The sequence below is a fragment of the Oryzias latipes genome, chromosome 11 (genome assembly GCF_002234675.1).
Source record: "Oryzias latipes chromosome 11, ASM223467v1".
In the NCBI taxonomy this organism is placed as follows: domain Eukaryota; kingdom Metazoa; phylum Chordata; class Actinopteri; order Beloniformes; family Adrianichthyidae; genus Oryzias; species Oryzias latipes.
The window spans coordinates 27,953,812-27,977,663 of record NC_019869.2 but is presented as its reverse complement, the minus strand read 5'-3'; the positions used below and the strand labels follow the sequence as shown (position 1 = coordinate 27,977,663).

The 23,852-nt window shown below is 40.8% G+C and overlaps 1 protein-coding gene across 4 annotated transcripts in view; it reads right to left on the bottom strand.

Annotated features, from left to right (window-relative positions):
• Positions 1-23,852, bottom strand: part of LOC101159207 (adenylate cyclase type 2) — a 106,782-nt gene that overhangs the window by 70,842 nt on the left and 12,088 nt on the right. For 2 of the 4 annotated variants that reach the window (XM_023960298.1, XM_023960300.1), the window contains exons 2-5: positions 10,354-10,551; positions 3,898-4,059; positions 3,222-3,371; positions 435-583 (exon numbers count right to left, since the gene is read on the bottom strand). In XM_023960298.1, the coding sequence (XP_023816066.1) occupies positions 435-583; positions 3,222-3,371; positions 3,898-4,059; positions 10,354-10,551 (659 nt within the window). The remainder of the gene's footprint in view (positions 1-434; positions 584-3,221; positions 3,372-3,897; positions 4,060-10,353; positions 10,552-23,852) is intronic. The other 2 variants (XM_023960299.1, XM_023960301.1) reach the window with 2 other exon arrangements.

Sequence of the window (23,852 nt, the reverse complement as noted above, 5' to 3'; positions counted from 1 at the left end):
CTCCCACCCAAACAAACGTTGCACACAGGCACAAAGGGCTCTGGGCACTGGAGTGTGAGATATCAATGTTGTCCTTCCTGTGAGGCTGAATGATTTTTGGGGACCATTACCCTTCACTGTACAGACAATAACTCCATTCAAAGGTCAGGACAAAAAATCATCTCCATTTGGCAAAGAGACCTCTGAGAAAAACAGAAGTGGGTTTAAGCTTAACTGAAATAAAAATGCATGAGGAAGAAGAGAAAGTGCAGAAGAATAAATGACCAAACAAAGAGAAAAGGGTTGGGCAAAAAAGAAGAATTGAAATTAAACAGCAGGTAGAGAATGTAAGACAAAGGAAGACAAGGCTCAATGAGGACAAGGAAGTAATCAAGCTTTGAAATGAGACCAGAAAACAGTGTGGAGAAGCAAAGAGAAAAAAGCAACAACTTTACCTTACATTGGTGTGTCGCTGCACATACAGGTTGTGAAAGTTGTTGGTGCTCTCAGATCGGCCAAAGTTTGGACCCTGCAGCCTTTGGATGATCTCAGCTTTCATCACTCTTGCTATATGAGCCGGTAGTAAGGATAGAAGTAGACGCTCCTGTAAATGAGGACAAAAAAAACAAATTCAAGTTTTTTTTATTGATCTTAACAATAATCAATTTATTTATTTCAAATATTTTAATATTGAAGACCTCCATCTCAGGTTAACTCAGAGGTTAAAAAAACAAGTTTGTCATTTTTAGAATCAAACTAACCAAAGACACTAGTGTGCCTTATAGCAAACAAATAGCTTTAAGCTTCACATCTGAAGCTTCCCTGAGATTTAAAAAGTTTCCTGTTGAAAACAAACGACAATGTTGGTACAAAAATAATATAATCAGGATCTTTTCTGAGCATAACGTCGTCACATGACTACAATAAGTTCTAAATCTAGCATTACAGAATTTGTATACTTCAATAAAAGGAGGTTCAGATAGCCGGACGGCACAGTGCAATAGTGGCTAGTGTAGCATGATTACACATTTTATTATCACGCATTTTGTTATACTGTTACACTTTTTGATTGTGCATTAACTTGGTTCTTTACATACATTAAAAATTCAGTGAAGTGCTGAAATCTGTATCTGTTTTTTGTCTGTGCCGAAGGGATGCAGTCATCACTGTCATTCTTACCAGGAACTTAGCAATTCATGCTTGTAAGTATGGACACAGAGCCATTGTACGCCATGATTTGATTTACACATGTTGGGGTAATAAAACCTGCTTGCTGTGAGGGGGGGACTCAGAGCAGGGCAAATCAGAGCAGAAGCAAAGCACTTTTTTTGTGGATGCCACTGGCTCTTCCCTTTCGAAGCAGGAGGCCCAGCGCGTCAGTCTCCGTGAGGACTACTGAGAGGAGGTGTGTGTTGAAGTGAGACCAGAAGTAACAGATATGTGCTGTATCTTTCACACAGTAAATTCCCTCATTCTGGATGGCAATCCCTGTGTGAGACGGAAGATTTAAGCCAACGTTGCATTCACCCCGCAGCAAGAGTGCGCCCGGCTACAGCTACAGTCCTTACAGAAGTTTGAAAAAGCCTGCTGTGTGCACACAGAGGAAGGGAAGCCATCATAGCCTAAGGAGGTGTGGTGTTAATAGTCAGGGGCTTCATTAATGAGCTAATGTGATTTGCATTCAATTCTGGAGTGAGTTGGCTCTGCATTTGTGAGCATCTTCCATATTGCAAAGCAGCAGATGAACGCACACGTAAAAACCTGTTCCATGGAACCATATGCCTATAAAAATACAAGTTATTAAACTGTCTCTATGATAGATGTATTTTTCCCAGCCGTACCTACTGAAAATCCACATTTTTTAAAAGGCATTCAACTCATAAAAATCTTGGTATTTTCAATTTTTTTTTTTTAACTTGTCCTGTCCAACAGCTGGGCAGGCAGATGAGAGCTGAGGGCCTCTTGTGTTGGACATATTTTACTTTAACAAGAGGGGTCATTAATCTTCAGACAAACCAAAGGCATGACTGAATAAACCCCTTTTGTAATTGAGGCCAAACTTTATTAATTTCAATCATGTTTGAAAATCTTTGGTGTTGGACCGGACGGAAAACGAAAGGAGGGAAGAAGAGAGAGGGACGTTAGAGAGGGGGGCGGGGTAAGAGGGTAATAATAGGAGGGGGGGGGGGATAAGACCATGAAGCACCATAGAGCAGACAGGTTTACTGGTTGTTTATCATTACGGTACGGTTCAAATGGAGTACAAAAAGGGCGGGGCCTGTCCACACACACACACTCAAATGTTATCAACACACCTGCTAGCTGCAAAAATGTCCACATGTCAACATGTACACAAAACAGATAGTGTGCACACGCATACTTATGCCTTTAAACCAACTAGTGTGAAATATTTCATTCATTCAATCATGCAAACTATTAGTGCAAAGGTGAGCTAACACCTGTGGGCAGGTGAGTGTTTATGTTCTTCTAAAATGGATGGTGGATCTTGGTATTTTCATTTGTTGGTTACATGTTTCGTGCTGCAGACAAAACTTTGAAGACTTATAAGGTAAAAGGTCTAAATTAAAAAAAGGCAAATAACATAAAGAATGCCCCTTAGAGCATTCCATCAATAATGTTAGCAGAAAGAAGCTAATGTCAAGAAACTGTCATGGTAAAATGCCACTTTTGACATGAATGATCCACTAACATTTCTATGAAAAATACATTAAAGGGATTGATTCAAGATTTATTTTATACTTGTGAGAATAACGACGATAGCAATTACCAGGGACCGGCAAACTAGCAGGAAAGTAAACTAGCACCTTAAGGAAGCTAAACAAGAAGCTAACATTGTCACATTGTTGACCTTTATATTATATTACAAAATAGGAGAAAAAAGCAAAGACTTGTCAATCTTAGGGCAAAGCTTTTAAATTGAAATCAGCCTTAAGCTGTTTGTCATGTGTGCTGCTGTCTATTTTTAAGAATAAGTGAGATGTGCAGAGTTGTGGCAACTACAGAGAATTAAAGATGATAAGCCATACAATGAAGTTATGGGAATGAGTAGTTGAAGCTAGACTAAGAGCAGAAGTGAACATTTATGAGCAGCACTATGGTTTCATGCCAAGAAAGAGCACTGCAGATGCAATATTTGCTTTGTGGATGTTGATAGAGAAGTACAGAGAAGGACAGAGAGACTTACAATGTCTTCTGGTGGGACATTTGATGTCAGATTTTACCTGCTGATGCTTCTCAAACTCCAGTTTAATGGGTGACTTGATGCAGTTGCAGGTGTCCTGATAGGTCTGCTTCAGAGCCAGGTCCATCAGACACTCGTGGTATGCCCCGGCCAAGTTACCACAGGTAAAGATGATTACATTAGCCAAAATCTGTCACAAGTAAAAGTCCCAGTTACTATTAATGATGCCACACCTTTCTGATTATCTTTCTATGTGGGAGTCATGATTGCTGTCTTTAAATATAAAGATTGATAAATATAGAGAATATAAACCATTGGTTTTCAACTTTAATAACTGTAAGTTAGTGGGGACTTTAGGTGTGCTTTTATTTCCAATAAAAGGCTCTCTGGTGATTCGCATTATCAACATACTCTTTGAAAGATTGTGGCAGCAGCTTCAGAAATGTGATGCACCATTGTTTGCTGTATAGTTGTTTTTTTTCCTTCCACTGGAAGTTCCTGAATGTCATGGTAAATCATGGTGGTTTCAAAATGGACCACTTTTTTACAAACCAAACCTCATTAGAAAAAAATCAATACATCCTTCATTTCAATTGTACAAGAAGCTGGTTGCCCATTTCTGTCTGCAACAAACTTTGGTAAATATTCACGGCTCTCAGTGAAGAGTATTGTTTTCAAACTAAGGTTTCCACAACAAGGAAAAAAATCAGTCTTACCTGCCAAATGAGAGGTTCCAGTTTAGTGGCAGTGGAGGTGAGACAGACGCTAAGGGTGACGGTGTGTGAAAGGCAAGTTATGCCACTGGCGATAACGGCCCCTTTCATGGAGAAAGGCAGCATGGTGTAGACGATAAACACGATGAAAAGGAAAAACGACACCTGAAACCGAAAACAACAATTATGCTAAATCATTTGAGGCTAAATAGATCTGATTAGGTTTTTTTTCTTTAAGCATGAATAGCAATTTTAGAAACTGCTAGACAAGTGTTTCAGTTAACCAGTATGAGCATTTGACTCAGTTCACGACATGTTTCCTCTCCGTTTTTGCTGTTACTTCTGCTGTCACAGTTTTCTAAACAATTCTTTTACCTTACATAAAAATCACATTAGTGTTTCTGACAACCACATAATTCACTTGCTTAGTAGTCCACGGCCCAAGCTACCATTAGACAGAGGTTGCATTAAACAGTTTAATAACTGCAACTTATTTTCACGCAAGTAAATTACAATGGTTTCCTTTAGGGTTCCGTATGTCAGAGCGGTTTATTCTTGACAAAGAATAAAAAAGTTTCTCCCCATCTGGAAAAAGAGTAATTAAGAGTAAAAAATTAAAAAGTGGTTTCCATTGGAATGGGTTTTCATTTCTCCAAACCATTTAAGTGGCAAAAAAACTAAAACTGTGTTTAGTAATATTTTTTAAGTATTTAAGTGAAACAATTAACCTCATGACTAAAAATACTATTCAAGAAGGGTTTATAATAATTCCTTTAAAGACAAACATGTGTACTTAGCTCCTTTGTTTAGTATAAAAGACAATTTTAAATACGAGAGCTGCCAACACAGGAAACTCTATTCATCCTTCTCATTCAGAGTCATGGGAATGCTGGAGCCTATCCAGTTGCTTCCAGGTCAAGGCTGGGTTCACCCTGCAAAACTCAGGAGTTTATCACAGGGCCAGACAGAAGCAAACTACCACACACACTCACAATCACACCAAAGACGTCAGGAAGATTCACCAATCCACCCATCAAGACGTTTTTGAGCTGTGGAAGGAAGCCAGAGTGCCCAGAAAAAAACGTACATGCACTAGGAGAACATTCAAACTTCACTCAGAAAGAACCCAGCCAGGGCCTTCTTCCTGTTAGGCAAAAGAGCTGACACATGCAGTCCAATACAAGTAACTTTAGAAATCAAACTCTTGCCTCTCAAAATACAAAAAAGATTTTTCTGTTAAGCATAACACAGATCATTCCTGCCAGTCTGTCTCTTCCTGTTAAGAAGAAAGTGGAGTCACACTTTCAGCAGAGTCACACTATTAGTTGTTAAAATCCTGCCACCTGTTTTAGGTTGACAGGAGTCTTGAAACAGAAACCCACGGAGGCACATCAACATACAAACAGTTTTCCTTATTTAGTTTTGAAGATAAAATAATCTTACAATACAAAAACACAAAAATGAAAGAGTATCGATTTTTAAACACAGACTTGCTCCTTTTTGTCAAACAAAGTAGTATCGCAACAATGTTGATAAACTCTTCCATCTGTTCCATTATCCTTCCTTCCAAAAAGAGAAAGAATATGAGGTCAGAAAAAGGTCAGATTGTGTGAAAACTGTAATTTAAATCCTGTAGCTTTGAACTACTTAGTTGTCTTCAGAGGGAATTATGTTCATCTTTGGATTGGCTTACTGTTCATGGTGGGACCTATTGTCAGAAGTAGGAGCTCTTTCTCCCCCTCTGGTCATCATTGGGAACCATCTCCAGAGTTATTACCACACTACATCTCCCAGCAACCCCAGCGCACACTTTCTTGATGCCGCACACCTGACCCTCATTCACTCAGTCAACCACAGTCTACTTAAGCTCTGCAGTGACTGACTGAAGCTCAGTACAAAGTATTGTTTGTGCCACTCTGCCTTCCTTGTCGAGGGTTATATCAGGATCTGAGCTTCTGCCTCCTGACCCTGTTATTGACTCTGTTTGCCTGCCCTGACTATCGCCTGGATCCTGACTACCCTGTCTCTCCTCTGATGATCTTATGTTTGTTATTGACCCCTGCTTGCCTGACCCGGATTTAGCTTTGTTGACTTTTAGCTGAGCTAATAAAACTGCTGCATCTGGATCCAGCCATCTGCCTGTTTTGTGACACCTATCTTGCGTCCATGCATACAGAAATGGGCTCTGTTAGGCAGTATTTTCATATACTTCTATGCTGACAATGCTGAGGAAACTCCCCTCTTTTTCATCAAACTCCTGGCCCCTTGCTCTGACTCCAGAAGCAGCTTTGGGGCAAATCCATTTTCAAAACAATTGATTCACAGGTGTCCTCTGTGGAGAAGTGAGACATATCTTCCCAGCCATGTTCTGTTTTATGAAAAGGTTAGGGTTCCACTGTTGATTGGTCCAAACATGTTCTGCTATAATGAAGCTACTTCTCTTTTTCATTTCTAAAATGGAGACAACCAACACTGTTGTGTGCTGTCCCGCTCCCTGTGGCCTGCTTAGGGTTATCACAGTTAAAAGGTTTCCAAACTAAAAGGTTAAGAACCTGCTTTGATAGAATCATGAAAATATATACAATGACATTCACCTGATGTGGAGTTTTTGTTGCTAAAGCGCCGTCCTTACTACCTGCAAAGGGAGTTTACAGTCGTGTTTTTAGCTGCTGTTTATATTCCCCCGCGAGCCAACTCTACAGCGGCTCTCAGCGAGCTCCATGACGTCATCAGGGCTTTAGAGACGGCTCACCCTGATGCTGTTTTTATTGCTGCGAGCGACTTTAATCAGTGCAATCCTCGGACCATATTTCCCAGATATCACCAGCATGTAGACATTCCCACTTGTGTCAAGAACATCTTGGATCATGTTTACACCAACATAAAGGGTGCATACAGGGCCCCCCCTGTCCCCACTTTGGACACTTGGACCACATCTCTTCGTTTCTGTACCCAGCCTACAGACAAAGACTCAAATAATCAAATCCAGCCACCAAACAGGTTCAGCTCTGGACCCATGAGACTGAGAGCACATTGCAGGACTGTTTCATGACAACAGACTGGGATGTGTTTAAAGCTGCAGCCACTCTGGAGGACTCTTCTTCTTCTGTCAGCATACAGGATTATGCTGACGATGTGACTGCATAAATCAGCACTTCTGTGGAAAACATCATGCCCATCATCCAAGTCAGGAAGTTTCCTAACCAGAGGCCCTAAATAAACAGCCATGTACGTCACATACTGCGTGCTCGCTCCACTGCATTTACATCTGGCAACGAGTCTGAATACAAAGCTGCGAAGTACGGCCAGAGAAAGGCCATCACAGCAGCAAAGAGGCAGTACAGAGAGAAGCTGGATGGCTTTTATTCCACTGCTGACTCTGGCCGCATGTGGGGGGCCCTGCAGGACATCACGGACTACAGAAGCAGCACCAGCACCATCAGTGCTGCAGACAGCCTGTCCGATGAGCTCAATGCATTCTACACCTGCTTTGAGACGTCTTCCCCCACACGGAGGGACCAATACACTTTTGGACCATTACACCCCCTCACCCCCACCAGTCGTCTCATCAGCCCAGGTAAGCAAAGCCCTGAGGAGGATCAACACCCGCAAGGTGACAGGTCCGGACAACATTCCTGGACGAGCCCTCAGAGCATGTGCTAACGAGCTGACAGACGTTTTCACCTCCATCTTCAACCTCTCGGTCAGCCAGAGAGTCGTCCCGTCCTGTTACAAGACCACTACCATTGTTCCCCAGGAGGGAGGTGGCCAGTCTGGTGACATGGTGTGGGGACAACAACCTCACCCTCAACACAGACAAGACAAAGGAGATGATAGTGGACATGAGGAAGGAGAGAAGGAACCCTCATCAGCCGCTTCTTATCCAGGGTCTGGAAGTGGAGAGGGTGAGCAGTGGAGAGGGTGAGCAGCTTCAAATATCTGGGGGTCCACCTGGAAACTCAGCACGTCATAGCTGGTGAGGAAAGCTCATCAGCGGCTGAGGAGGTTCGTCATGTCCCCAAAGATCCTCAGTAACTTTTACAGCTGCGTGGTTGAGTCCATCCTGACCAGCTGCATCACAATGTGGTACGGCTGCTCTACCGCCATGGACCACCAACGCCTGCAGAGAGCGGTGAAGACTGCGTCCAAGATCACCAGGACTCCTCTTCCCTCGCTGCAGAGCATCTACAAACGCAGGGTCTGCAGGAGAGCTGCCTCCATCATCAAAGACCCCACTCACCAACGAGGTCTGTTCACTCTCCTCCCCTCGGGACGGAGGTACAGGAGGGTCTCAACAGCTGACAGGAGTCTGGAACAACAAACTGCACCATGCGCGCCCTTGCACATCCTCATCGTTCGCTACTGTTTATTATCACTTTTTGCACATTTGCACTTTTAGAATTTGACATTCCACATCTTGTGTGTGTGTTTGTGTGTATGTTGTGTGTGAATTTTTCAGTTTCCTCTATACTTTTTGGCATTCGGAGCAGACAGCAAAGAAAGAATTTCATTGTACAGGGAAACGCGTTTCTTACTGTGCATATGACAATAAACTCTTTTCACATTAATTTCAGGAGGAGAAAAATCACAAATTATTAAATTATTATTGCCAATTAAAATTGATCTTTTGATCTAAATTAAGAAATGAAGCATGGTCCAACTGAGTTGGTTGAGCTCTGGGTCAATCTGAGTATTTTTTCCCCATTTATCACCCCAAATTTTTACCCACCTTACTGCAACATCGTAATCCAGAGACAAAATTTCTGGGACAAAGAATACAAACCTTATGAAGAAGGCTTGCTAGGCACATTTGGAGAAAACACTGTCACCTGCACCTGTTCGCATCTTTCTAGTCAGACAACGCAGGAGCACCCTGGATGATGGTTCATTTCTAAACATTTTTGGACCTGGTCACCGCTCAGTGTATTGTGCTTTCCTCAGATCCAGGGGCACAAGCTGGCCAGTATGTCCAGGAGATTGCACATTTAAATATTTCATGACATATTTCCTTATTTCATGGCCAGTGTGGGCTGAAAGGGACACATTGAAATACATGTAATTAATATGAAATTATACCATCAGACTTGCTATTTTCTCAAAAGACACAATCAGTCCAGTTAACCAAGACGTTTGCTGTTCCACTGTTCTGTGTTCACCGCATTTCTGGTTTAATAAAGGTTTATCTTAATTTCTTTCTCATCTTTTGCTCAAAAGTTATATCTTTTCTCACACAATAAATGGCAAGGCCTGCACGCAGTTACAAAAAAGAAGACAAAAGTTAGAATCGGTTTCATGCAGCTAAATCTAAAAAATAGAAATAAGCAAATGAATACAAATGCAACAAAGAAATTATTTTTGTTTAGCTCATGTGTGAGAATTTACATTAATTTTTTACTTGATGTATTGATTCATTTAAATGAAAAAAGTGCTACTCACTTACTCACTCACTCACACACTCACACCCTAACTTAGGGCTCGGGAACCTGTACCACTTAAAGAGCCATTTGGATCAGTTTCCAACTGAGATGAAAGCACAGGGAGCCACAACACTAGATGTGTTAGAAAAAATGTTTTTGCCGATATATCGCGATAGTTTATTTGGCAATACTTGTATTGACTCAAAATGCTGTCAGGATATTCATTCAATTATTGATTTTATTTTTTGTATTCAATATGAGCGTGATGTTTCCTTTGATCTTTTGTCCATTTTTCACAACCTTGAATAGACTTTTCTGTCTGTCAAACACCCAGAGTTAAGATGAGTGAGATGATGGAAACAAATTCACTTTGATGCAGATTCCTGTCTACTTATTTTTTTTTAAATCCAGTAAACCCAATAAATTCTATTAATTTAATGGATGACAACTATTCTTTATTAGGAAGCAGCTGTTAGTTTGTTGCGGGTCTGGAATCATAAGCGGTGAGTCCAAGCCCAGCCCCCGCCTCTCTACCTGTTCGTTGTTTTCCACCGAGTGCAACCCCCCCGTCCAGCGTGTTCTACACAGACAGCGCAACATACGGTCATCGTAGCAGCAAGGTGACAGGATAGTAAGGGCGCCATAACGCAAAATTTATTAATTTTACATAGAAATGGGTGGTTTTAGTCTAGAGGGATGTGCCCCCCCTACGAGATCGCCACTGACTGTCTTTCCAGAAAAACTTTCCATTCAAAATTCTGTGCGGCGTTCACAGACACGCCCCTCCGCACGTTCACGCTGCCGTCTCCCTCCTGCCTGCTTGCAGTACCTGACATGATAGTTATTTTTTTTTAAACACAGAGAGCTGCAGCACAGGTATGAAAGAGCCGCATGCGGCTCCGGAGCCGCCGGTTGCCGACCACTTTACTAACTCATGCACTAATTCAATCACTCCCTCCCTCCGTCCCCTTTCTCACTCCCAAACTCACTTACTCACTCAAACACACATTCGATGTGCTATTGATTTTGATTACAAACCTACCTGATCCCATGGGCTGAGTCGTCCTCCTGAGAACATGAACACATAACCCATGGTGACGAGACAGGCCCACATGAGTAGGGAGAAGAGGCGCAGCATCCGCTTGAAGACGGACTCAATGCAGACGAAGATAAAGATGGACAGGAACAGGAAGAGAGCGGTGGGCACCGCAATCAAAAACATCAAGTGGTCCTCAGACTTCTAGAAACAGACCGACAAAATAAACACTAGTTTAGGGGAGCCTAAACTTCTTCGGCATGTGAGGCATTTTTGAGACAGCAAGCTTCAAAAGACATACACATATGTATGCACACACACACACATATATATATATATATATATATATATATATATATATATATATATATATATATATATATATATATATATATATATATATACATATACATATATATACATATATATATATATATATATACATATATATATACATATATATACATATATATACATATATATATATATATATACATATATATATATATATATATACATATACATATATATATATATATACATATACATATATATATATATATATATATATATATACATATACATATATATATATATATATATATATACATATACATATATTACATATATAAACCCACAATCAAGGCTAACTGCCAAACATCTGTTAGCCCATGCTCTAACATTCACAAACAGCAACTCCTGTCACAACTTGAGATTGAAGCGCTACAATGCAATGGCAATACCACGGGAAAGCCAGAACAAAAGGTCAGAGAGGAGGCTATACCACACTCCCACCCTGAGATTGGGTACACAGCCCCAACAACCACAGTTACGCTGAGCGAGGCAGCAACTGACCTGAAAGACAAGATCATTTCTACAATGAACACTAGGCAACCCCGACACAAGCTACAACGGTTACGTGATGTACCGCCTGAAAGTCTACTGGAAACTGTGAATGAAGCATTGAGGACAATTCCTACCACAACCATCACAGAAACCAATGAACTGGTCTACACTTCAGCAGCAGTGATCCTTGAGATGCTTGGCTATAAGAGTAACCATGGGAGAAAACAATACCCACCATGGAAGCAACGGTTAGAGGCCAAAATCAAGGCAACTCGGAAGGATGTGAGTATCTGACAGAGGCTCAAAGAGGCACAATGAGAAAGCAAGTACCTAAGAGATACAGACAGATGTCCATACCTGAAGCACTGGAAACTGCCAAACAAAGTCTCCTAGCCTGGAGCAGCCGCCTAAAGAGGTACACAAGAGACAATGAAGCCAGACGAATAAACAGGCTCTTCGCAACTCAGCCTACAAAAGTGTACGCTCAGTGGCAGAGTCAAAACAGCCGAGCAGACCCACCAAGGCTGAAAACTGAACAGTACTGGAAAAGCATATGGGAGAAAGAGGCAGCACATAACAGCAATGCCCAGTGGCTGGTCTCTCTGAGAAAGGAACATAGCAACCTCCCTGAACAGAATCCAGTAACCATCACAGTGGCTGACATCCAAGAAAGAGTCTCAGGTATGAAGAACTGGACAGCACCGGGCCCTGACATGATACATGCCTACTGGCTAATGAAACTCACCGCACTCCACGACCACCTGGCAGCACAAATGAACCAGCTGCTAAGAGATGAGACTCACTCCGAATGGCTAACGGAAGGGCGAACGATCCTGATCCAGAAGGATCCCTCAAAGGGCGCAGTCCCGTCCAACTACCGGCCAATAACCTGTCTGTCCACAACATGGAAGCTCATGTCAGGCATCATTGCAACCAAGATAAATAGGCACATGGATCAATATATGAGCAACACACAGAAGGGCATTGGTAGAGACTCCAGAGGAGCCAAACACCAACTCCTGGTCGACAGAACAGAGACCAGAGACGTCGTCACATACAGCTCAGAGAGAAAAATAAAGCAAGAAAGGTTGAAATAATATAGAAAAAAACCGCTACCGACTTTAGAGTTGTTTCATTCATATACAAACAGGACTGACGAGACACAGGTGACAACGATCAGGGGAGATTGGGACCAGGGAAGTAAAACTCAAACTAAAAAAATGTAGGAAGAAACATTCAAAATAAGACAGGAAGCGGAATTAAAGGAAAATAGAACCCAAACCACAACAACCATGTTTCAATCCAAATAATATTTTCCAAATTGATTGTCGATTTATCTAATTTTGAAATGATTTTCTAATGGTGTAGGTCGATTCGATTTGATTCTGCCTCAGACAAAAAAGTATAGTTCGATCATAGGAACAGAAGTTGATTTCATTATTTGTAACACCCCTATTCTTTACTTATACTACTTGTCATGAAAAACTGGCATTTTGACTAACATCTGCATTTAAACCTAATAATAATAAACCCCCAGCAACGTGTTGCTTTGTAATTCTACCACCTCCTACTTTTTAATCATCCAACTAGAAATGTTTACAAACATAATTGTGTCTAAGATAAAAGAGGTTTATACAAATATTCACCTTGTGAGTAAGAAGACTTATAACCTCCTATTGTAACAGTAAAATATGTCCAATACAAGAGGCCTTCAGCTCACATCTGTTTGCTCAGCTGGCCTTTCTCAAGAAATCCAAAAGTATTAAAAATTAGGGCTGGGAATCACTGGGTACCTCACGATACGATACGATTTGCGATACATTGCTCACGATAACGATACTATCACGATATTTCGATATTGTGGTAGTCGATAGATCTCATCCCTGACAACTCACGATATATCAAACTTTAAGAAAGAAGAACTTGAAAAACAGTTTTTTGGAAAATATTTCCCCATTTATTTTTTAAACACCATGATAATAAACAACTTGTGTCCTATTTGGTGTAATGAATAACAGACTTTTGTGTAACATTGATGAAATCAGTAATACTCTGTCTTTGACAAACAATGACAATTTTCATTTGGAAATATCGGTAAAATTTGGTTTAAACAATAGTGAACATGTGCAGCAGTGCCATTATTTAGTACAAAATTGCTTAAACAGGATAAAAAATGAATAAGTCAAGTAGCTGCCAGGCACATTGGTATTTTTTCAAAAATAAATGATACCATTCAGTGTAAATGTGGTGGAAACAAAAATAAAATTCTCCCAGAAAAAAAAATCAAGTAGCTAGGAACTTTCCTTTAAGTTATTAAGACTTAAACTGCTTTCAAAATAAATGACCAGGGATAAAATACAAGGAGAACTTAAAGTGCATCTAAAAGTTAACATCTTTGTGAACAACACGATTGGGCAGAAGCTGCATGTGATGCATGTTCATATGTTCATGTTTTTCTAGAGAACCACAGGCTTTTTAGCGTCAAGACGGCGCTCGTCTATCGCTACATAGAGGAGAAGGGGGGTCTAAGGGCAGGGATGCCTCTCTTTCTTCCGTTTCCATCTCAACCGTAACTCTGGTCTGGCCGTACAGCGCAGGGATCCTTTTTTCAGTATTTCTGAGAGGGAATGTCAAAGCGTGGCTCTACTGCATTCAATGAAAACCGAAATTCCTCGTTCTCCACCTCGCTGCACGAAGACCGTTCTCCATTCGTTATTGCAGCTGCTCTGTCTCGCAGAAGACCGCGGTAGCTTCGTCTGGAAAAAGGTATCCTCGCCGGGCTGTGTCGGCTTCAGGCCAGCAACAGCCACGGCTTTCTCACACAACTCTGGGTGATGCAGCTTCAATGCTGCCGGCGCGTCTTTTAAATTGCTGCTCTCACTTCTCGTTTTTCCCCTCCGTCATCTTTGTTTGAATGTGTATTCTTCTTCGTCCGCCCGCAACAGCCAATCTTGCAAAGAGTGCCCCCTATCGACCCTCCGAAGAATTGTCTTACCAAAGGATGGTTAATATAATGTTTTACAGGGTCTTTAAACGTAAATAAAAGGTCGATACTTGATGAAGACGTCAATCGCGGGACTAAATATCGCGATATATCACCATATCGATATTTTGGGTCACCCCTATTTAAAAAACATGCAGAACATTCAGGTTGGACACAGATACATTGAGTTTCTCAATTCAATTTAGTTTAGTTTAAAAAATTCAGCTCTCAAACTCCTATATGAAAAGCAAAAATCATCAGACAGTAGTTTAATATTTGAAGGAGCCTCAAAAGTTTTCAGAGTTGGAGGCCACTGCGGAGAAAGTAGGAGGCTGCCACTACCAGCTGCAGCAGTAGTAGTGTGACAGGGGATCAGGGGAGACAGGAGCAGAAAGAAATTACACAGATCCGTGGTCATAGTAAAAGGCTTTAATGCCAAGACTACAACAAACTCGAAACAGGACATCCGAGACAGAACCTCAGAAACTTGAGCCTTAAATAGAACATAATCATTGTGCTGTTTCATGCATGTCCAATGCAGGAGCCTTTGAACACCTTTCTCATATCACGGCTCTGGAGGCTGTCGGACGCTGTCAGCAGGTTTAATGATATTTAAAAGGGTGAAGCAAATGATCAATACAATTAATGTATATATATATATATATATATATATATATATATATATATATATATATATATATATATATATATATATATATATATATATATATATATATATATATATATATGTATAGCATTGCATCATAACTGTACAAAACTCAAAAATGATAGACTGATAAACATATTTCTTTTTACCAAAAATCAAAAGTCCCAAAATTATGAATGCAACTTCTGACTTGAGACGTATGCAGCAAATTCTTTCCACTGTCACAACAAAGTGCCTGCATACTAGAGAAATTCTTTCTGTTTCTATATGTGCACTTTTCAATAAAGTTTCTTCAAATAAACGTGTTGAACAACAACACCTGGCGCAACCGCTAAATGTCTCCAAAAACATGTTCAAAATAATCAGTCTATGAACAGAAGATTTAAAACACATTCACAAAACACTATAACTTTCACTCATAACAGAACACTTCCCGCCTGGCATGAACAAATGCCACTTTTAAGGATTAGAAAACAACCAGTACGTCTTATGAAGGAACCAAAGGGACAACCTCAGAAATAAGTCTAGTAATGCACCTTGTACCATCTGATTTGGCAACTTTATCTTCTACAGAATATATTTTGCCATCTTTGCTCGGGAACACATGAGTTATGAGTCCAGGAGGCCATTTGTTTCTCAGTACTTGACAGTCTTTGAGCATAATGAAGGAAATTATATTTTTGGTCCTCACTTTAGAAGGGTTTTTCTGTCTTATTTTATTACGTTTTCTGTTTTACCTATATCACTTGAAGTTTATTCCATAGCTTAAGTGTGTGCTTTAACTGAACTCTGTGCATCCTGACCTCACATTCCTGAGATGTGACCTATGGACTGCAGCTGCGACCCCTTCCTCTACAGAGGAGGGGGATGTTGACCTTTTAGGTGTTGTTTAACAAAAGTCAGCAGTAGTGAAGACAACATCCTCATTCAAACCATCTCTGGAACCGATTATATCTGTGAGAACCTCTCTAGATGTCCGGTGCCAAGGGAAGAACAAAAGACTGAACTTTGACCCAGAGGCTTCTTGCAGTTCCTGCCGTCAATCTGATTTTTGATGGACATATCTGAAGGAAACCAGATGTCACTGTGGACGTGTCTCCGTGAGGGTGTGGACTAGATTCAAGAAGGACCATCGACTATTGGCGGATGGACGAAGGCGGACTATCTGTCAGCCAATCCGAGTGTTCCAGGGCGGAGATTCGACGTCATGTTTTCCACGGGAGGAGGAAGCCCAAATCTTCTTTAAAAGTCTGAGCAGAGCATAATTTTATTGTCTTCTCTCTTGTGGCCTTTCATGTAAAACGCCTGTAACTTCTTGCGTTTGGTAGGCCTTCTAAAATGAGGACCCAGATCTGTTTTAATTCTGTCTTAGAACTTTTGTTAGGGAATAAACCTTCTGTAACTTTATCCGGCGGAATCCTGGTCTTTTATCTCTCCCGACTATTAGAACACGCGTGGAAAAATCTCAGAGCGAAAGATTTTTTCCAACAATTTTGGTGATCCCGAGACGTGAAGTCGGGGTGGACCGAGCCGGACCGGAATTTATAGTGGTGTATTTTACGTAGAATCTGAGACTTTCGGCGTACGTCAGGGGATGCTAGGTTCCTCCCATGCGGTCGACTCCTTCAGAGGCCTCGTAACAACACAAAGGTGAGCAAACCTGTTGTGAAATTTTATATATTGATTAAGCTTAAATTAAAGAAGAAGCCGAGTGACTGGGAGAAGAAGCATGCCCCGTTAGGTTGACCCGAACCTTAAAGGGATGGTTGACTGTTAGTTCGCGACACTAAGTGTGCAACAACAGTAGAGAAAAGGTATAAGTCCTAGGTTTATCGGTTGTGTTTGAGGTAATGTATTTAAAATACAGAAGGTTTCCGTCTGTTTGTCCTAAAGACGCCCAAGGCGTAAAAACAGTGTAGTATAGGAGCTAATTGTTGCGCGGTTAGGTAATTTGAAAGATACTAATGAGGCAGTGGCCTCGACAAATTATTTTTTTAGATGGAGAGTGACCAAAGAAGGATTCGAAATTAACATGAAAGGGAAATATGAGAAAATATGAGGTATATGATGCATTTTGTCCGGACAAAATACGACTGGGGTGGAAAAGACAATACGACGACAGACGACGGTGACGATTTGACTTGACAACAGCGGTGAAAATGACTTGAATGTGGATGAATGGAATGAAATGTATGAGAGTTTGGAAAGTATGGGATGAAAAAGTGTTTGAAATCTGTGAATTTTAACTTTATTTCCACATTTCCTTGTTTATTGTGTTTTCTATGGCCGCAGCCATCTTGCTTACGTCGAATGAACCAATGGAGGTTTTAGTTGCTTTCGAATGTATCGATGTCTATGATTGGCTTTGTTCGTACCACGTGGTCGCCGTAACAGCGTCCCTACAGACCAGAAAGGCGGAACACGCTAAACGTTTGCGAACAAATCTGAAGAATTTGTGGTCTAATTTGTGGTATAATACTGGCAGGGTTTGTCATTATTGAGCGTGGTTATGACGTCTGTTGTGAGTACACGGTAACAGAATAAATAAATAAAATAAAACTCATTTAAGCGGTTTCGGTTGGAAGAAACATATTTTTACGGTGATGTAGGTCTAATACAGTTTGGGTAAAATAATTTTGAAATTATTTCGGTTTTTGTATTTTGAATATCTTTCTCTCATTTATTTGTATTTCCCAATTACCAAGATTTAGTTCAGTTTTGCTCAAAGACGTTTTATTGGAATTAGTTATAAGCATTTGGTTCGTTTAGACTCAGACTCCCTTAAAACAGAATGTTTGCAATGTTTGATTTTGTTTATATGTTTGTTTTGATATTTCCCAGATCGCTAGGATTTTTGTGAAGTGCACAGCTGTGAATGTTTGAATGTGAAGCACATGACTGGTGGTTTTGTTTGTATTTTGTTTATGTGTAAGGTACCTAATTTGTTTTGTCTTTTGGTTTGGTTTTGAGAAAATTGTTAGAAGTTATTGTCTGCGTCTTGATTGTCTGTGTTTTAACAAACCTGTTGTGGTTTAGAGTGTGAATTGTGTTTTTTGATTAAATAAGGAAAACTGAATAAAGAATTAGGAGAATAGAAAGTTTAAAGCAGTTCATTTTTCACAGAAAGAGGTTGGTGCTGTCATCTTCTAGGTGACAAAGAGCAGAGGTTGATGGGAAGAGTGCAGCTCCACCCAAAACTATTTGAGGAGGTTTAACCATTACCCAATGTTGTAACATCCATTTTACACTAATTGGAATTCCTAATCCCCATGATGGTCAGAATGAAAGGTACACAATTTTGTATATAGAACATGGACAGTGGAAGATGTTGAAAGGTAATAGAAATTAGGAGAGCTTTGATGATTATGGAGTCCGAATGTCTGCTAACGATTATTCTGAGCTCAGCAACAGTATTGGAATAAAAGCCTTACATAACAGTGTAAGAGAAGTGTTTTAATTGTGAGCAGGCAGAAGGAGCAATTATATGACATGACCCCCATGTAACACCCCCCCTTTTTTTTTTCCCCTTTGTAAGCAGTTCCCATCTGTGGCATGGAGGATGGTAGGATGATATGCAGGTCGTAAAAGTGCTGTAGTATAAAGGACATTTTGTGTGTTAGAACATTTACACTTTGTAGAATTTTTGCGATCAGCTGCCACAGTATGAACTGTGGTGGTTAGTACTAAGAGGCACTCAGTTTTGGTTTGCATTCAAGTTTGAAAGATAAAGATGTTACTGTATTTTAGCAATTGTAGGTTCTGCAGCTTTAAGGAAAAGTTTGGATTGGTCAGATTGTTATTTTTAGCAATTATGTAGATTCTTATTAGGACCAGCAAGCCCTTCAGGACAAGTCGAACTAAGGGTGTTAATGTTAAACTGTAATGCTCAATTGATCTTGCTTTTTTGATAAAGAACTGAATAAATAGCTGTTAGAATGTGTCTAAGAAAGTGTATTTTTTGAACATTTTTGCTCCGCACCCGTTATATTGGTCACAGACAGATTTAGGGATTTTTTCTTGAATAGGCTTTTATCGCTGATCAACTGACTTTTGCAGCCACGGTGTTGGCATTTAACCTGAACAGGACACTAATGATTTTTCTAAATTTTTGTCCTTAGAAGCACATAACTTTATGTTTGCAGGAAAGGCAGCCCAGATAAGAGTGAAGTCCAGACCCCTCCTTAACCCTCATAAATCTTCATGCAGAACATTCTTCTGCCTAAGGGGTACAAGAGCATGAGCAGATGTTCACACCTCCCCCGAAGGACCTCAGTTAGCCAGAAGGGGGCCGAGTCAAAGGTGACTGACCCTGAGGTTAAGATAACTACTTCAAATCATGTAAAGTATTACTGCACATTTGCAGGTAATAGAAAGGAGAAAGGGAGGAGTTGAGCAGCTGAAAAATCCACACATGATAAATGGTGTTTAAAAAATAATAACATGAATTTTGAGTTTTATGCCCTCAGGAACATTAGCAATGACGTGTTATGCTCAGCCATTCGGAGGCCAAAGACAAGTGACAAGGCAAGAAGGCCTGGGAGACATGGGCCACCCAGGGGACCCCACCTGCAGCAGTGGGAGATGTATGCTTCATCTATGCCTCTACAAGGTATTCAACACCAGGGCGTGGTGGAAATGGATAGTACCCACGACCACTCCAGACCCCCTCCTCCGCCGAAGCATGAATCACAGGGGTGGCAACACAGGACAGTGACACTTGGTGATGCGGGAGCCATGGTCTCTTTCAAACTCAGAGGAACCAGCATTTTATGTTCTCCAGATGGGAGACGGATCACCTTCCAGAATGAACATGTTCTGATCCGATACCGTGCCACACAAGATGAGGGACAGTGGTCCCCTTCAACCACAGCCAACCTCCATGGCAGACATTTACTGGACATTGTTGGAGCCAGAGGCCCCTGAAAAGCCAGGTGGTTTGTGGATTTCAGTTTTAAAAGCCACGACTCTTGTCCTTGACGATTTCCGCCTCCGAATGGTCTGACCTGTACACTCTATGATTAACAGTACCAGGCAGTATTTCAGCAGGTAGAAGGCCACACGTGGCATTTGACCTACACTAACATATAGTTGCCCTCAGGGTAAGCGGTTTATTGTGCATTAATACACTCACACATGCAACGGTACTAGCTGTCAGACACAGCTGTATCTCACATAGAATTAGACTAAGCAGGACATTAACAACACATTGGTAGAATTGTGTTTTTTCAGGTGTTCACTTTCCCCCCTCGATAAAAATGTACAGGTTAACCGTCCATCCAACGACAAATTCCTGAGTTCTGGACCATTTCTGTATTGACAAACATCGCAGCAGACAGAAGACAGATCATGACGATGCAGAGGTGCTGTTAACCACGCTCTCTGATGCTTCATGGTCCACAGGTTCATTTGCTGTTGGTTCATGTTCCACGCTTCCCTAGTGGTGCTTCAGGTAATTGCAGGAGCACAAGTTTTTAGACCTCAGTAATGCTGGTGAAGGATGCAGATGAAGGGACAGAGGAAACTTGGACTGGTTTGTGGAACTCTGGTGTAGAATTCACATTCTTCGTAGTACTTCTTTTAGACTGGTCTTGAAAGCAGATGTTAAAATTTATTGCATGGCATATGATTTAAGGACTGTTAATGATGTCACTATTACTCTAGTTCTACCCGTTCCTGATCCATATTGCATGTTGTCAACTTTAGCTCAACAATGTGTGTTGTTCACTGCCATTGATTTAGCAAACCCTTATTTTTGCATTCCATTACGTGAAAATAGCAGACAGTTATTCGCATTTTAGTACATAGGTGTTAATAAAATTTCCTGGCATTTTCAGTCACTGTTTGCAAGTCTCTCTGACAGGATGTTGTGCTACTAGAGGGTAGCAGCTAGCAGCACCGACTATTGAAACCTGCCTGTGAGTAATAAAAGATATTCTGTTGCAGTTGTATGTTTGAGTTTTGAAATGTAACAGGAATTTGCACTTTAGCAGAAGGGAAGTCTCATTTTTAGGCAGAACTGTTTTTAGCACAGGTTTTTCACTGTATATAGAGCGTAGTATGTCTTATTTGGAGCATACACATCGGGAAATAGTTTGGACATGTTGATTTTCTTGTGGTTGTAGTAGACACTTCTTTGTTTTGTGAAACACATGGACCCCTTGAGGTTGATGATAAATGACGAGGGTGTGACTAACCTTACGGCTGTACGCCAACGACAATAAGTGGTTTCATTTCTTCATGTGGTTATTTCACTGGAATGTGGACAGGACGCCTGTTCACCTTACCGGTGCACACACCCGTTTGTTGTTTTTATGTTTTTACTTTTTATTGGTCTGGTTTATGTGTTTGTGCCTTATCTTTGTTTAAATCTGCATGGTTTCACTTAATTAGTGTCCTGGGGTTTCCCCCAGGCCAAGAGAGGGTGGAAAGAGGTATTAATGATTCGTTGTAGGAAATTGTTTTAGTATTATCATGGTTTCAATTATCTTTGTTTCAATTTGTTTCAATTATCATCGTTTAAATGTATTTGTTTAGAAAGAAGGTTTAAATGTTAATTTTGATAGACCTTTTTACCTTTTTAGAGCTTTGTGTGTCTGTTCATCTGGTTATCTCATCCACAGCAAGGATGAAGGGGTTTTACCACACTGTCCTGAGGTGATAAGTAATGCTGGTGGAGTTAGAATCCACCACATGGGTCATTAGACGACAGCCCCTAATAAACTTGTCTTTATCTTGAATTTGCATACTCCCACCTATGTTTTCCATGAAAACAGCACGAGGAGAAGCAGACTATGGAGAGGACAATGTGGTGGACATTTCCATCACATCTCTTCTGTGCATTTTTATTCTTGTCTTGTCGTGTTTTGTCATTTTTTTATTTTATTATTGTCTTTTGTTCTTGTTTTATTTTTTAAGTTTCTGACCCTAACCCTAATCGATATTTAGATCCACATCAGACTCATCTTGGGGAGACACCCCAAGCTCTTTTCAAACGTTCTGTTGTATCACATGTGTCAGATGGAATAATAATTACCAGGCTCATTCAGAAGTCCATAGGAGGCCAGGTCCAAGCTTGCCAGAGCTTGTGGGACATGCAGGAGGAGGACACGAGTGGTCAAGGCCCTGAATGACTTTTTGGATTTTGTTGCAATACTAACTAACTAACTAACTAACTAACTAACTAACTAACTAACTAACTAACTAAGAATATTAACTAAGAATATTGCTATTCTTATTTATGTGGGCCATATGAATCGCAGCTTCTCCGATGGGACCCCCATGGAGGACATGGAAGAAATTTTCTGAATTACGCTTGATGTCATGTTTAACATTTCTATTTTTACTCTTTCGTTGCCTGTGTGATTTTTGTTCTGCCTTAATATGTCTCAATTTCTCCCCTTAATTCCAGGTGTTCTTTTCATACAGGAAGTGTTATTTTGATTGTCTTTGCTCTCTTTTTATATTTTTATACTTTTTATACTATAATATACAAGAATGTTCCTGTCTGAATGTATACTGATTGTTTCTCAAAAATGGATTAGGCAATGCTCTGGCAGGTTTTTTACTTGCACGCTCATGGCTTGACAATATCACCTTTGAAATTCTCATTGCTTCCGTGTTGTAGATTGTGCGGGCTTGAGTCCACAGCTTTCAGGTCATGTGGACCTGCTGATATGTTTTGTTATTGTGTAATGTGATGATGTGTTATTATTTTTTGTGTGACTTCACTTCATGAGATCAAGAGAGGGAAACTGAAGGAAATTATATTTTTGGTCCTCACTTTAGAAGGGTTTTTCTGTCTTATTTTGTTACGTTTCTGTTTTACCTATATCACTTGAAGTTTATTCCATAGCTTAAGTGTGTGCTTTAACTGAACTCTGTGCATCCTGACCTCACATTCCTGAGATGTGACCTATGGACTGCAGCTGCGACCCCTTCCTCTACAGAGGAGGGGGATGTTGACCTTTTAGGTGTTGTTTAACAGAAGTCAGCAGTAGTGAAGACAACATCCTCATTCAAACAATCTCTGGAACCGATTATATCTGTGAGAACCTCTCTAGATGTCCGGTGCCAAGGGAAGAACAAAAGACTGAACTTTGACCCAGAGGCTTCTTGCAGTTCCTGCCGTCAATCTGATTTTTGATGGACATATCTGAAGGAAACCAGATGTCACTGTGGACGTGTCTCCGTGAGGGTGTGGACTAGATTCAAGAAGAACCATCGACTATTGGCGGATGGACGAAGGCGGACTATCTGTCAGACAATCCGAGTGTTCCAGGGCGGAGATTCGACGTCATGTTTTCCACAGGAGGAGGAAGCCCAAATCTTCTTTAAAAGTCTGAGCAGAGCATAATTTTATTGTCTTCTCTCTTGTGGCCTTTCATGTAAAACGCCTGTAACTTCTTGCGTTTGGTAGGCCTTCTAAAATGAGGACCCAGATCTGTTTTAATTCTGTCTTGGAACTTTTGTTAGGGAATAAACCTTCTGTAACTTTATCCGGTGGAATCCTGGTCTTTTATCTCTCCCGACTATTAGAACACGCGTGGAAAAATCTCAGAGCGAAAGATTTTTTCCAACAATTTCAACGCTTCCAACGCTCATGTTAGGTTGGCTATTCTGCCACTTGCGACGAGGTTGAAGAGTAGGAAGAAACTCTTTCTTCCACCTATCCCAAAACACATTTGACAAGTGTTGGATCTGGCGCCACTGATGCTTGTAAAGGTCTGATCCTGTGAAGTTTCCAGCTGGGGCTTGAAGAGGAATCTCCTTTTGAGTTAGAAGAGTGGCTGGGGTCAAGACGAAAGGGTCATTCGGGTCTGACGAAACTGGGACGAGAGGTCTGCAGTTGATAATGGCTGCCACCTCTGCCACAAAGGTGGCAAGGACATCATGAGTGAGTTTAGTGGTCGTGAGCTGAAAAAACGTAGAGTCCAATATTCTCCTGGCTAGTCCAATCATTCTTTCCCATGATCCACCGAAATGGGAAGCATGTGGAGGGTTAAATGTCCA